This window comes from Gopherus flavomarginatus, chromosome 2, assembly GCF_025201925.1.
Source record: "Gopherus flavomarginatus isolate rGopFla2 chromosome 2, rGopFla2.mat.asm, whole genome shotgun sequence".
Taxonomy (NCBI): domain Eukaryota; kingdom Metazoa; phylum Chordata; order Testudines; family Testudinidae; genus Gopherus; species Gopherus flavomarginatus.
In genome coordinates this window covers 3,861,110-3,873,587 of record NC_066618.1, presented here as the reverse complement: position 1 = coordinate 3,873,587, position 12,478 = coordinate 3,861,110, and the positions used below count along the sequence as shown (strand labels likewise).

Here is a 12,478-nt window from a genome sequence, read left to right as displayed (position 1 = left end):
AGTTGAGAAGCTGACCATTGGGGATGCATTAATGTAAATGTGCAGGGCATCCTGTTACAAAGGTCCATGACTCTGGGAAATGTGTGTGAAATAGTGGATGGCTTTGCAAAAATGGGTCTCCTTAACTGTGGAGGGGCTACAGATGGCGCACACATTACAATTTTGGCACCAGGCCAGCTTGCAATGGAGTACATCAATAGGAAGAGATACTTCTCCATGGTGTTGCAGGCGCTTGTGGATCACCCTGGGCGTTTCACTGACAACTAGCAGGTCTTCGGTATAGCATGAGTGACTGTTTGCCTCTCACACTTAATGATATGCCTGCCTCAGCTCCGTTATCTTCACTCTGCACTGCAGAGTGTGTCCCAATAATAGCTCTTTGCACAAAAGTCTTGAGAAATGACATCCCAATTCCTATGGCTCAAGTGCAGCTGTGACTCCTCTCCCCACATACTGATCAGATCCAACAGCTACGCAGTGGTGCAAGCTGGAAAGTATCTGCTGCAATAACCTGCCATGATCACCTGGGAACATGTGATCAGACCTGTCCACATTGCGCAAACAGAAAACAGAATTTCAAAAATTCCCAGGGCTTCTAAGGTGGAGGGGCGGATGGTTGTTTACCTGGCTGTAGGGCAGAGGAGTTCAAACTGTTGACCACAGCAGTCACAATGGGCATGGTGGGACACTTCCTGGAGGCCAATTAAAGCAATAAAATCCAATGCAATGCTTACTCTAGCACTTTGTCAACAAAAATTTTGCACAAAAAGCCATGTCTACCATTAGGTTAGTTTTATTTGTCGACAAAACTTTGTAGCATAGACAAGGCCTAGTTCTTTGTTGAACCCAGGTATACTTTTAGCTTTCACAATATCCCAATGGCAATGAGTTCTACAATTTACTGTGCACTGTGTGAAGTACTTCCTTATGTTTGTTGAAACCCGCTGCCTATTAATTTCATTAGGTGACCCCTGGTTCTTGTGTTACGTGGAGGAGTAAACGACACTCCTGTATTCACTTTCTTCACTCAACTCATGATTTTATAGACCTCTATTGTACCCCCCGCACCCCCTCATCTCTTTTCCAAGCTGAACAATCCCAGGCTCTCTTCTCTTTCAAATGGAAGCTATTTCATTTTTGTTACCTTTCTCTGTACTTTTTCCAGTTCAAATATACACCTCTACCCCGATATCACGCAGTCCTTGGGAGCAAAAAAAAAAAAAACCAAACAAAAAAAATCTTACTGCGTTATAGATGAAACTGCGTTATATCAAACTTGCTTTGATCCGACAGAGTGCACAGCCCTGCCCAGATAGCTGCTTTACCGCGTTATATCCGAATTCATGTTACATCGGGTCGTGTTATATCAGAGTAGAGGTGTAACTTTTTTGAGACGGGGCAACCCAACTGCATGCAGTATTCAAGGTGTGGGGGGAAAATGGATTTTTACAGTGGCAGTTTATTTTCTGTCCCATCTATTCCTTTCCTAATGGTTCCTAACATTGTTAGCTTTTTTGACTGTCCCTGCACACCGAGATTTTTTAGAGAACTATCCTTGATGACTCCAAGATCTTTTACTAGAGTGATAACAGCTAATTTAGTCACATTTTGTAAGTATAGGTGGGATTATTTTCCCAGAGTGCATTACTTTGCATTTAACAATCAATTTCATCTGCCATTTTGTTACCTGGTCACCCAGTTTTGTTAGAGCACTTTGTAACTCAGTCAGTCAGTTTTGGACTTAACTATCTTAAGACATTTTGTATCATCTGCAAACTTTGCCACTGCACTGTTTACCCCCTTTTCCAAATCATTTATGAGTATGTTGAACAGCACTGGTCCCAGGACTTCTCTCCAATGTGAAGAATGATCATTTATTCCAATGCTGTTTCCTGTCTTCTAACCACTTACTGATCCATGAGAAGACCTTCCCTTTTATCCCCGACTCCTTACTTTTCTAAAGAGCCTTTGATAAGGTCACTTATCAAAGGCTTTCTGAATGTTCAAGTACAATATACCCTTCAAGAATTAGTTAAGTGTTTTAAGTAGTGTTTGTTTCCTTCAACAAATACAAAATATTTTAAAATAATTTTACTACAAAGGCAACGTTAGAGCATGTACTGCCTCCACACCACAGTCTCCTAAATTTTTTCAGCTCACAAAAAAAGCAATACAAAATTAGGTTCAAAAGGAGATGCACTGCATGCATCAAGAGGGAAACAAAACATGGAATATCACTTAAAATACAGCAAATCCCCAGAGATTAAAAGCTTCGCAGACACCTACTACCCAAAGGCTATGAAAACATAAGCCCCACATCTCCAGTGAGGTTAAGCAGCGCAGCACCACCTCCGCCAACCAAAAAGCAGCTGGGAAGGACAATGGAATTTCCACCAAGGTCCTGATCCTGGACCTTTGCTCATAAGTTCTTTTATATCTACTTCTGGTTAAGTCATCAGTTTTGAAGATCTATCCCTCTACCCACTAGGAGGAAAAAGCCTCTGCATGCTGCCCCATCCATTGGAGCGTGTAGGGGCCGGAGTAGGATCATCCTTTGGCTTCTGGGAGACACATGGAACAGCCTCTGACCCTGCGCCCTGGCTGGAGTGCCAGAGTGGTGCCATGCTGTGGCTTCCGGAAGCCGTGTGGTGCGTCCCCCAACCCTGCACCCTGGCTGGAGTGGGGCCATGCCATGGCTTCAGGGAGCCGTGTGGTGAGTCCCCCAACCCTGCTCCGCGGCTGGAGCACCAGACCAGGGCAAGCCCCAGATCCTGCTCCCCAGCAGGAGCTCGCAGGCCATAGTTTGCCCACCCCTGTGCTACGTAGAATCACAACAGTGTATGTATCAGACACCTACTAACCAGAGGCTTATAATGAAGATGAAACTCCTGAGCAGGAAGAGGGGTAGCACCCTAGTAAGAATCTTAGCATCCGCTCTGTGGTGTGAGGGTGCAGACTGCTTTCTAGAAGGATGCTGCCTCTCAATAATGATTCCCTTCCATCCACTTTTAGCTAATAAGTTACCACAGGGGGGAATAAAATACTCACCTCACTAGATAACTGGAAAATAAACATCAGGAAGAGGATCATTCAAGAGCTGGATGATGCAGCCTAATCTATAGGATTACGTGCACCATAAAAATGTATTGTTAAAAAGAGCCCTCTCTTCCAATCATCTCAAAGTACTTAAAAGTTAATTACAGCCCTAAGACACAGTAACCCCTAATTAACAGATCAGTAACCCCTAACTGACAAGGGGAAACTGACACGTAGATTAAATTACTCTGCTATAGTCCAAGTGTGTCAGTGATAGGAACAGAACCAAGATTAACAGTCTGCAAGTTTTGAGCTTTTATCAGTAAATGATCAATATCATCACAGATTCATGGATTCCAAAGTCAGAAGGGACCACTGTGATCAGCTAGTTCAGGGGTGGGCAAACTTTTTGGCCCAACAGCCACATCTGGGTATTATATGGCAGGCCATGAATGCTCACGAAATTGGTGGCTGGATTGCAAGAGGGGATGAGGGATCCGAATGGGGGTGCGGGCTCTGGGATGGGGCCAGAAATGAGGAATCGAGGGTGCAGGAGGGGGCTCTGGGGTGGGGATGGGACAGGTGGTTGGGGTGATGGCTCTAGGGTGGGGCTGGGGATGAGGGGCTGGGGTGCACGAGGCTGCTCTGGGCTCAGACTGAGGGGTTTGGAGGGTGGAAGGTGGATCAGGGTTGTGGCAAGGGGTTGCGGTGCAGGCGGGGGTCAGGGATGCAGGCTCCCAGTGGCGCCTACCTCAAGTGGCTCCCAGAAGCAGCAGCACGTCCCCCCTCTGGCTTCATGAGGCACGGCCAGGCAGCTCTGTGTGCTGCCCTGTCCACAGGCGCTGCCCCTTCAGCTCCCATTGGTCATGGTTCCCGGGCAATGGGAGCTGCAGGGGCGGCGCTTGGGACAGGGGCAGCGTGCAGAACCCCATGGCTGCCCCTAGGGGAAGGAGCCAGAGGGGAGACATGCCACTGCTTCTGTGAGTCGTGCTGCGTGGGGCAAGCCCCAAATCTCACTTCCCAACGGGAGCTCGAGGGCCGGATTAAAACATCTGGAGGGCTGGATGTGGCCCCCAGGCCATAGTTTGCCCACTCCGATCTACTTTGACCTCCTGTATAACACAGGCCACAGAATGCTCGCAAAATAATTCCTAGAATAATCCTAAAATAACTCATAGGACAATATCCAATCTTGATTTTAAAATTGGCAGTGAGAGAATCCACCACACACCTTCATAAATGGGAACAATGGTTACTTACTCTCTCATAAATGTCTGCTTTATTTCCAATCTGAATTTGTCTGGCTTCAACTTCCAGCCACAGAATTAGGGGTTATACCTTTCTCTGATAGACTGAAGAGACCCTTACTTAATATTTGTTCCCCATGGAGGTACTTACAGAATGTAACCAAGTCACCCCTTTCACCTTCTTTTTGTTAAGGTAAAGAGACTGAACTCCTTGAGTCTGTCACTGTAAAGCAGATTTTCTAATCCTTTAATCATTCTCATGGCTCTTCTCTGAACCCTCTCCCATTTATCAACATCCTTTCTGAATTGTGGACACCAAAGAGAGAGAACCCTTCTATTCCTACTCGAAATTCCCGTTTATGCACTCAAGAACTGCATTAGCTAAAGCACTGGACTGGGAACTCATGTTTAGTTGATTATCCACCATGACTTTTTTCAGAGTCACTGCTTCACAGGATAGATTACATAATATTGAAACTGTGCTGAATGCTCTAAACGAATCCTACAACTGCTGTTCGCATCTTATGTCTAAAAGTAAGAGGTTTTACATCGCAAACTAAGCAACTAGGGGGAGGGATAGCTCAGTGGTTGGAGCACTGGCCAGCTAAACCCAGGGTTGAGAGCTCAATTCTTGAGGGGGCCCATTTACGGAATCTGGGGAAGAGAAAAAAAAAAACAACCCACACACACACAAAAACAAAAACCTATTAGGGACAATACTTGGTCCTGCTAGTGAAAGCAGAGGATGGGACTCGATGACCTTTCAAGGTCCCTTTGAGTTCTAGGAGATAAAATATAATATAATATAGGCAGAGATACATATTTATTTAACTGTCCAGTCTGCTAGTCACTTCCTCCCTAGAAAGCAAAACAATAGCTTGTAATAAATATGCAATACTTTCAAAGCACACATATGGCCTCTATTAAAGCCAATGAATTACTAAATTAACAGTATGAAAACATGATGGTTTTAATTTGTAATATACATCCAAAAAATCCCAGTTTCACTATGCTGAAAGTTGTTTGTTGACAAGGATAGTGGTGTTTCAAGATCTCCATGCTCAACAGGAACAGTGAGTTTCAGAAACTTTTTTTAAAACGAAAGACAGGAACGTTCTTTGTTTCTCCCCTTTTGTACTTTTCACCCCACAAATCATGGCCTGTTTGATTTTTTCCAACTATTACACTTCTTTAGGTAGGGACCTCCTCACCCTGAACGTCTGTGAAGAGATACACATTCTACTAGCACCATGGAAAATAAATCAATGACATTTTAAACAAATCAGTTCTCCTCTGTAAAGTCATCTATATATATTACAATATAAACACCACAAACCAGAATCCCAATTCTCAGATTACTTACAACACAAATTTACAATCTGAAGAGACTGTTTTGGTCTAAAAAAATTATTCAAAAGCCCTATATGATGGTCTTAAGATGTTGGTTACCGTACTGTCCCCTTGCCTCAAGAAAGTGTCCTTATGATTCTCTCTAGGTTTTGATAAAAGACCTATCAGGATAGTATTTAAGAATGTCACAACAACCTTTTGAGATGAAGGAAGTATCTGCATTTAAATAAGATAAGTGAAGTAAATAGTGACACCAAATCTCACACAGGAAATCTATGGCAGAACCAGTAATTGAATCAAGATCTCCTTCCAACTCAGTGCATTTACTACAAAACCACTCTCTTCTTTTCTATTACTGCAAACTCATACTTTGTGTTCTTTTTGCCCAATGTTTTACTCTACCTGAAAATGGAAGATCAGATTAAGTAAATCAGATGTTAACTAAATTACATAGCAGAAACTTAATTATAATACTGAAGCAACTCTACAAAAATAGGCATGAAGTGGGTTTGTTTGAAAACTTAAACCTGAAACTATGGATCAGGCACTCAAGGAAAAAAACTCGTTATGACGATGCATTTATTTATTCACCCACGTGAGAGGACATAGCCAGAATCCGCGTTCTGAGAGTAGTATCAGTAAGGAGGCGGTGAGTTGTAGGAATGCGCACATCTGGTGACAGAGTTTAGAGGAGGAGCCGGTAACCTCAAGGTTAGAAGTCTGACTGAGAGCGGGTGGGGCGGGAAGCAGTGGAGAAGTTGGCGACGCAGATTCCCGTCTCGGAGGAGGAGATGCGGATTTAGGCTTTGCTGTGAGCAGTTCAGGCGGTGGCGGCTTTCCCGTCGCTGCGGTTGTCACAGCATCTCCTTCTCACCAGGAAGGGTTTTGCAGCGTGTACGGCAGGGAAACGCCAAGTGACTCACAGCACTTCAAATGCACCTCAGGAAAACTCTGGCCACAGCTGCGGGAGAGAAGCCCAGGCGCCGGGACGACCCCGCCACTTCCCTCGGGCCCCAGGTGCGAGAAGGGCGGGTAACTTTGCAGCCCTCACCCGCGACAAAGCAGCCCCCGTTACTCACCCTGCAGGGGTCGGTACGGGTCGCTCCTCCTCCGGGCTTTCGCTGTCAGTCTCCCCCCCGGAACCGCAGCTAGAGCCGCCGCTGCTGCTGCTGCTGTCGTCGGTGGCGTCCGAGTCACAAGCCCCCTGGGCGGCCCGGAGCCTGGCGGTGGCGCTGGCCGCCAGCTGCCGCAGGTCAGGCCCCAGGACGCGAGGGAGGCCGGCGGGAGCCGCGCGCCCCATGTACCGCACCAGCCCGGCCAGCTGCTGCCGAACGTGCCGCTCCACCTGCTGAGCCTGCAGCGCCCGCAGCCTCCGGCACAGGCTGCGCGCCCGGCCCCACAGCGCTGCCTGGCGGCCCCGCACCGCTGCCTCCTTCTCAGGGGGCACCTCGGAGGGCGGCTCGGGGAGCGCTGGGGCCATGGCCGCCGCCATGCGGGGACCGAGAGCGAGGCGTCACGGGGGGCCTGGGCTCTCCATGGGAGCCGCAGGTTCTGGCGGGCTCCTCTTTCCCTCCACGGCCACCTCCCGACGGCCGAGCCCGGACAATACAGCGCCCAGGAGCGCCGCCTCTCAGCGCGCCCAGTCCGGCCCGCGCGCGCACATACCACGCCCTCCCCCACGCAGGCAAACCTCTCCCGACCCCTCCCCCGCCGGCCCAGCACATGCGCACACTAACCCCATCGTCTCCGCTCACGGCACCGGCCTCGCACTCTCCAGTCTACGCAAGCGCACTCTGAGACCCCGTCCCCGCCCTTTTCAGCGTAAGTGCGCGTGCACAGGGCTGTCGCAGTCAACAACTCCGGTCGCTCGCGGGGGCGGGGGGGGGTCACCTCCTCTCCGTTCTGATTGGTCCTTCTGCTACTATCACCGCCCCTCCCTGATACACTCTCCTTCACTGGGGAAATTCTATCCAATCAGAGTAGACAACTCCTTCTACCACGGCCAAAAAAGAGAAATGGACAGCTCCCTGTACCAATCACAACTATTGCCCCACCCCTCATAGGTACAGCCGAAGCGAGATAAAGCTGGACGGGGAAAGGCGGGGCTGTGACTGCCCTCCAGTGGTATCACTAGCACTTACTGGTTTCCTCAGTGGACGGGCTACACAGCCAGCCTAGTTCCTCACTTGTGCAAGGAAGTCAGCCAGGCCCTGGGGATTCAGCTTTGTTCCATGCCCTGAGTGCAAGCAGAGGAGCAAAGAGGAAGCAGCACGATTCCAGTGCTTTAAGGCAGCGATGGCAAGGGGTCAGACTCAGCTAAATACAAACATACAGACCTGTGACTAAGGGAATGTACTTTAAAGCACTCTCTTACCCAAGCTGGTGCTCCCACATCTTTATAGAGCCCCCCATACGCACTTTAAGCACTTCATAATCGTATACAAGCAAAGCGGTTATCTTTGTGCTTCAGAGACCCTAACGGTTTTTCTTCCTTCTCTATTTACAAGCAGACATAAGAGGAGGATATTGGTGTTAGAGTACCACACATTTCTCTCCGTGCTTCAAACACAAGCCCAATCTCAATCATCAGCTGACTTTATCCAGGCAACAAACCAAACATCCAGGTTCAGCAACTACCTAGGAATACTCTTCCGGACTTGCCACCTAGGCAACTCAGGGGAGTGCACTATTTTCAGTTTCACTGTTGCCAACTCTCCCAATTTCTTTGCAACTCAGGTGAATTTGGCCAGAGCCACAATCATTCTAAAAAGCTCCAGCCCTCTCACATATTTTACTTCTGTATTGGGGAGACCCCCTTAGATGGCAGCTTTCCCCATTGCCCTGCTTCTGGAGGAAGAGAAGCCAATTGGAGCTGCTGCAAGAAGCAGAAAGCGCTCCCACTCTCCAGGCACAGACAATTCTCATAGGAGGAAAACTAAGAACAGTTAGAGCCCAACAGCTCAGGCTGCACCCTCCTTCCTTTCAATGGGTAACAGTAGCTTTTCTCTGTTCCTCCCCTTTCCCTTCCTGCAACACTAGAGCTGGGAACGGTGAGTGAGAGGCAGAGAGCCCCTGGACCTGCTCCCACCTCCAGCCTGGAAGGGGAAGAAAGGGATCCTGCAGCAGACCTCTGTACTGCTGTCTCCTCTCTCCTCTCCCCTCCAAAAAAACAAGCCAGTAACCTGGGAGAGGGATGAAGAGCCACAGGAAACTGCAAGAGATTCAGAGGGTGAGGCTGGGAGGGGGGCAGAACTGATGGTGGAGGTTGGGAGAAGGGGACAGAACTAATAGAGGACTTGGGAAGACTGGCAAATGTGGGGGTGAGAGCTCCTGCAATGGAGATCAAAAAAATCACTTAAATATGTTTGGGAGAAATAGCAACACTAATTGTCACAAATACACTGGGGATGGGCAGTGTGAGTTCAAAAATCAAGACAATCAAAATCAATTTTTAAATGTATTAATTTTACTGCTAATCTCATGATTTTTTTTTAAACTGGGGTTACCAATATTCAGTTTATATAAAGGCAGTGGACGGTGATCACAGTAGAAAGATCAACATCCTGAAAGGCAGGTGTACGTTTGAAAGGGTTGTAGGAGACTGGTTTACTCACAGAAACAGTGCCTTTAAAAGGTCTTTTCATTGTATATGTTTGATCTGGAACACTGAGCACTCAGAGATTTGACAAACCCCACAGCATACATGAAACTTAAAGCCATAAACACTGAGGCAATATAACAAAAGCTTTTCATTCATAGATCTCAAAGACATATTACCAAGCTGGTCAAAGATCATCCTCATTTTACCATGGGGAAGCAGCTTGTCCAAGGTGAATCAGTAAGTCAACATAGCAGCAGAGCTGCGAGTAAAATTCAAGTTTGTGTCTCAGACAGGTGCCCTTTGCATGAGACCACACACTTAGTTAAACAAATAAACAGTATTAATGCTGAACAGTTAGGAGACTTAGTTAGTTCAATAAGAGTATTAATTAGGAGCAGTACAAGTAAATTAAGAAGAAAAATTTAGTCTATCAAGAAAATCAGAATAGCTATCATTTAGAAACTAACAGTCTAAAAGTCTCCCCCGCCAAAAAAAGCCACAAGAGCACCAAAGAACACTTGCTTTTGGAAGCAAACTGTGACAAAGGAGAAGCAAGTTTTCCACATGTGGTCATCAGAAGCTTTTAAATTTATTTTGGGAAGGGACTACAACAATTTTATTTGACTGAACTTCTACTGTAAACTGGAATAAAACTATTTTACATTTTATTGGTTTAAGAGAGGCTCACGGCAAACTTCCTCTACCAATGTAATACGTTATAAAGATTATAACATTAATCTATCTGATTAAATATTTTTCCCAGAATGAAAGGCTAAGAACAGTTAGTAATTTAGTGTTTATAATTATCTATTAACTTAAATGCACAAAAACTATTTCAATATTATGTTTTTGCTGTATTTTCTAGCAAAGCCAAGGAAAGACTTCTATTACTAGCTCCTATTTCAGGCATTTGTAATTCTGAAAAGATTCCTCTCTGGGATGACATTTGTCATGCTTGTTTATAAAAAGAAAAAGGGGCAGAAGAGGAGAAAGATTTATGAAGATCTCAAGCTTTCTTTTCCAGAGAAATCTTAAGAAAAGCATGCTTGCTTCTAGGCAAAGTTAAATACAAAATTAATGTAAAATCTGAAGTTAAATCGTTTTTAATTGGGAACTAGACTTTTTGATATAATAATCAGAAAAAATTACTTATTGAGTGATTCATTGGTTTTTTTAATCACTAATAGTGTTAGCATTATGCTATTTTATAATGAAAAGACAACGGATATATTGCTATTTCTTGGAAGACTGTAGCATTCTGCTTCAAACTGGAAATGTACAGTAATACCCTAGCACAATACACATCTTGTCATGTTTTGTTGCTTAAAGTGAAGTTCTTCTCTCTAAAACGTGAGACTAGAAACGGACAAGTTCCAAGTTTTACACTTAGTAGCTTCGATGCTTTAAAGATAAGTTAAACATTACCTGCCAATAATCCAGTATAGTAGCAATTTTTAGTATTTTTGTTAGCAGCTCAGTCACTAAGTTCCTTCAGAACATTTGGTTGTGTGAACTGGGCCTGGTGATTTTTAAAGCTTTTAATTTAACAATTTGTTCCAGCATCACCTCTTCTGGCAGCAATCTTTGATATTACCTCATCTGTATTACCAAAAGAGAGTATCTATCTCCATCATCTCTGCCATGAAGAATGATGCTGAGAAGCTAAATAAATATGACTTCTGTGAAATTGGTTTAATCTTCATTATTTGCTCCCTTTAATTCCTGGTGATCCAGCAGACTCAATTTTTTCAAAGCTTTCTAGTGATCATATTTAAAGAATTTCTTGTTTTTTGCTCTTAGTTATTTGCTCTTTAAATTTCACTTTAGATCTCCTAATTTCTGTCTTCAACATTGCCTGTTAGTTTATGCTCCTTTTTATTAGTTTCTCTATAGTTAGATTTCCAAATTCTGAAAGATTTTGGCTGAGTTTGTATAATCCTCTTGAACACTGCAATTTACCCATACTGGTTTACTTCTTCCTTTTTTGCTTCCTTCTTTGTTCAGAGGCATGCATGTATTCTCAGACTGCTGTTTCCTTATATAGCAAGCATCCGTGCCAAATCTGCAGCATTTGTTTTCTTTACTTTTGACTCCATGGCCTGTTTGACTAGATTCCTTATTTTGTTTAAATCTCCCTTTTCAAACTTCTCTTTCTTCTCCCTAGTCAGTTACATTTCACTACTTTATGGTCACTGTTACTTAGCAGCTCAGCTATTGTTAATTCAAGCATCTCATAAACTACAAATAAGATTTTCAAACTAATCCTCAAACTCAAAATAGACAGTTTATAGAAAACTTTATTAACCCTGTTAGAATGGAAACTCTGGAGCAACCTGGATTATGGTTACAAATTGTATTTTAATTCTGTTTGACCTTAGTTGCCACTCCATCCAGCACCTCTCTAGTGGTTGTAAATTTAACAATGAAATAATTTCAATAGAAACTTAAGTATCTAGTCTAGAATTGTAAAGAAAGTCACCTGAATGGCCAGATATAGGACCACATGACAGTCTGCTGAAAGACAACCTGACAGAATAGTGTTGAAACCCTAATTATATAAACTGTTCTACATGTGAAGACTCAGATGCTGCACCTAAAGCAGTTTGCAGAGTCAGAGCCTAATACTGTCAATTGCTCTCATTTGTCTCAATGGTTGAAAGATCTGAAGCCTAATGATGATCGGTAAAGCTACGATTTAGTCACAGAGGTCACGGCAGTCATGGATTCCGTGACTTTACCGGGCCTCTGTGACTTCTTCAGCTTCAGCTGTCCACAGCTGCAGCTAGGGTTGGAGCCAGGGCTATGCTCCCCACATAGCCCCACAGTGGGGGCTACAGCCAGGGCCATGCACCTCTGCCCCGCAGCTTGCACTCCTGCCACCATGTGCTCCTACCCCACATCCTGCAGAGGGGGCAGCAGCCGGGGCCCTGCACTCCTGCCCTGTGGTGGGGGCTGCAGCTGAGGCTGTGCACTTCTCCCAGGAGGCTTGTATGATTATTTTTAGTAAAAGTCACAGACAGGTCACCGGCTCCGTGAATTTTTGTTTGTTACCCATGACCTGTCTGTGATTTTTATTAAAAATAACCATGACAAAATCTTAGCCTTAATGATCGGAAGTGAAAGAGTAAAAGCCACCAGAAGGGGCAAGGAAAGTGAGAGATAAGCAGTGTTCTACCACTCTTCCCCCTCACCCTGCCCACACACACTTGACTGCCTATAGCCACTGAAGACATAAAATTGAGGG

The 12,478-nt window shown here is 45.1% G+C and overlaps 1 protein-coding gene across 8 annotated transcripts in view; it reads right to left on the bottom strand.

The window, feature by feature from the left end:
- LOC127045833 (KAT8 regulatory NSL complex subunit 1-like) overlaps positions 1-12,478 on the bottom strand; it is a 137,624-nt gene that overhangs the window by 121,225 nt on the left and 3,921 nt on the right. The window contains exon 1 of one of the 8 annotated variants that reach the window (XM_050942517.1): positions 6,713-7,198. The exons of 4 other annotated variants lie outside the window; for them this stretch is intronic. In XM_050942517.1, the coding sequence (XP_050798474.1) occupies positions 6,713-7,125 (413 nt within the window). In that variant the 5' untranslated portion in view covers positions 7,126-7,198. Of the gene's footprint in view, positions 1-6,712; positions 7,199-12,478 lie in introns of those variants that run through there. 3 more of the 8 variants (XM_050942516.1, XM_050942526.1, XM_050942527.1) reach the window with 3 other exon arrangements.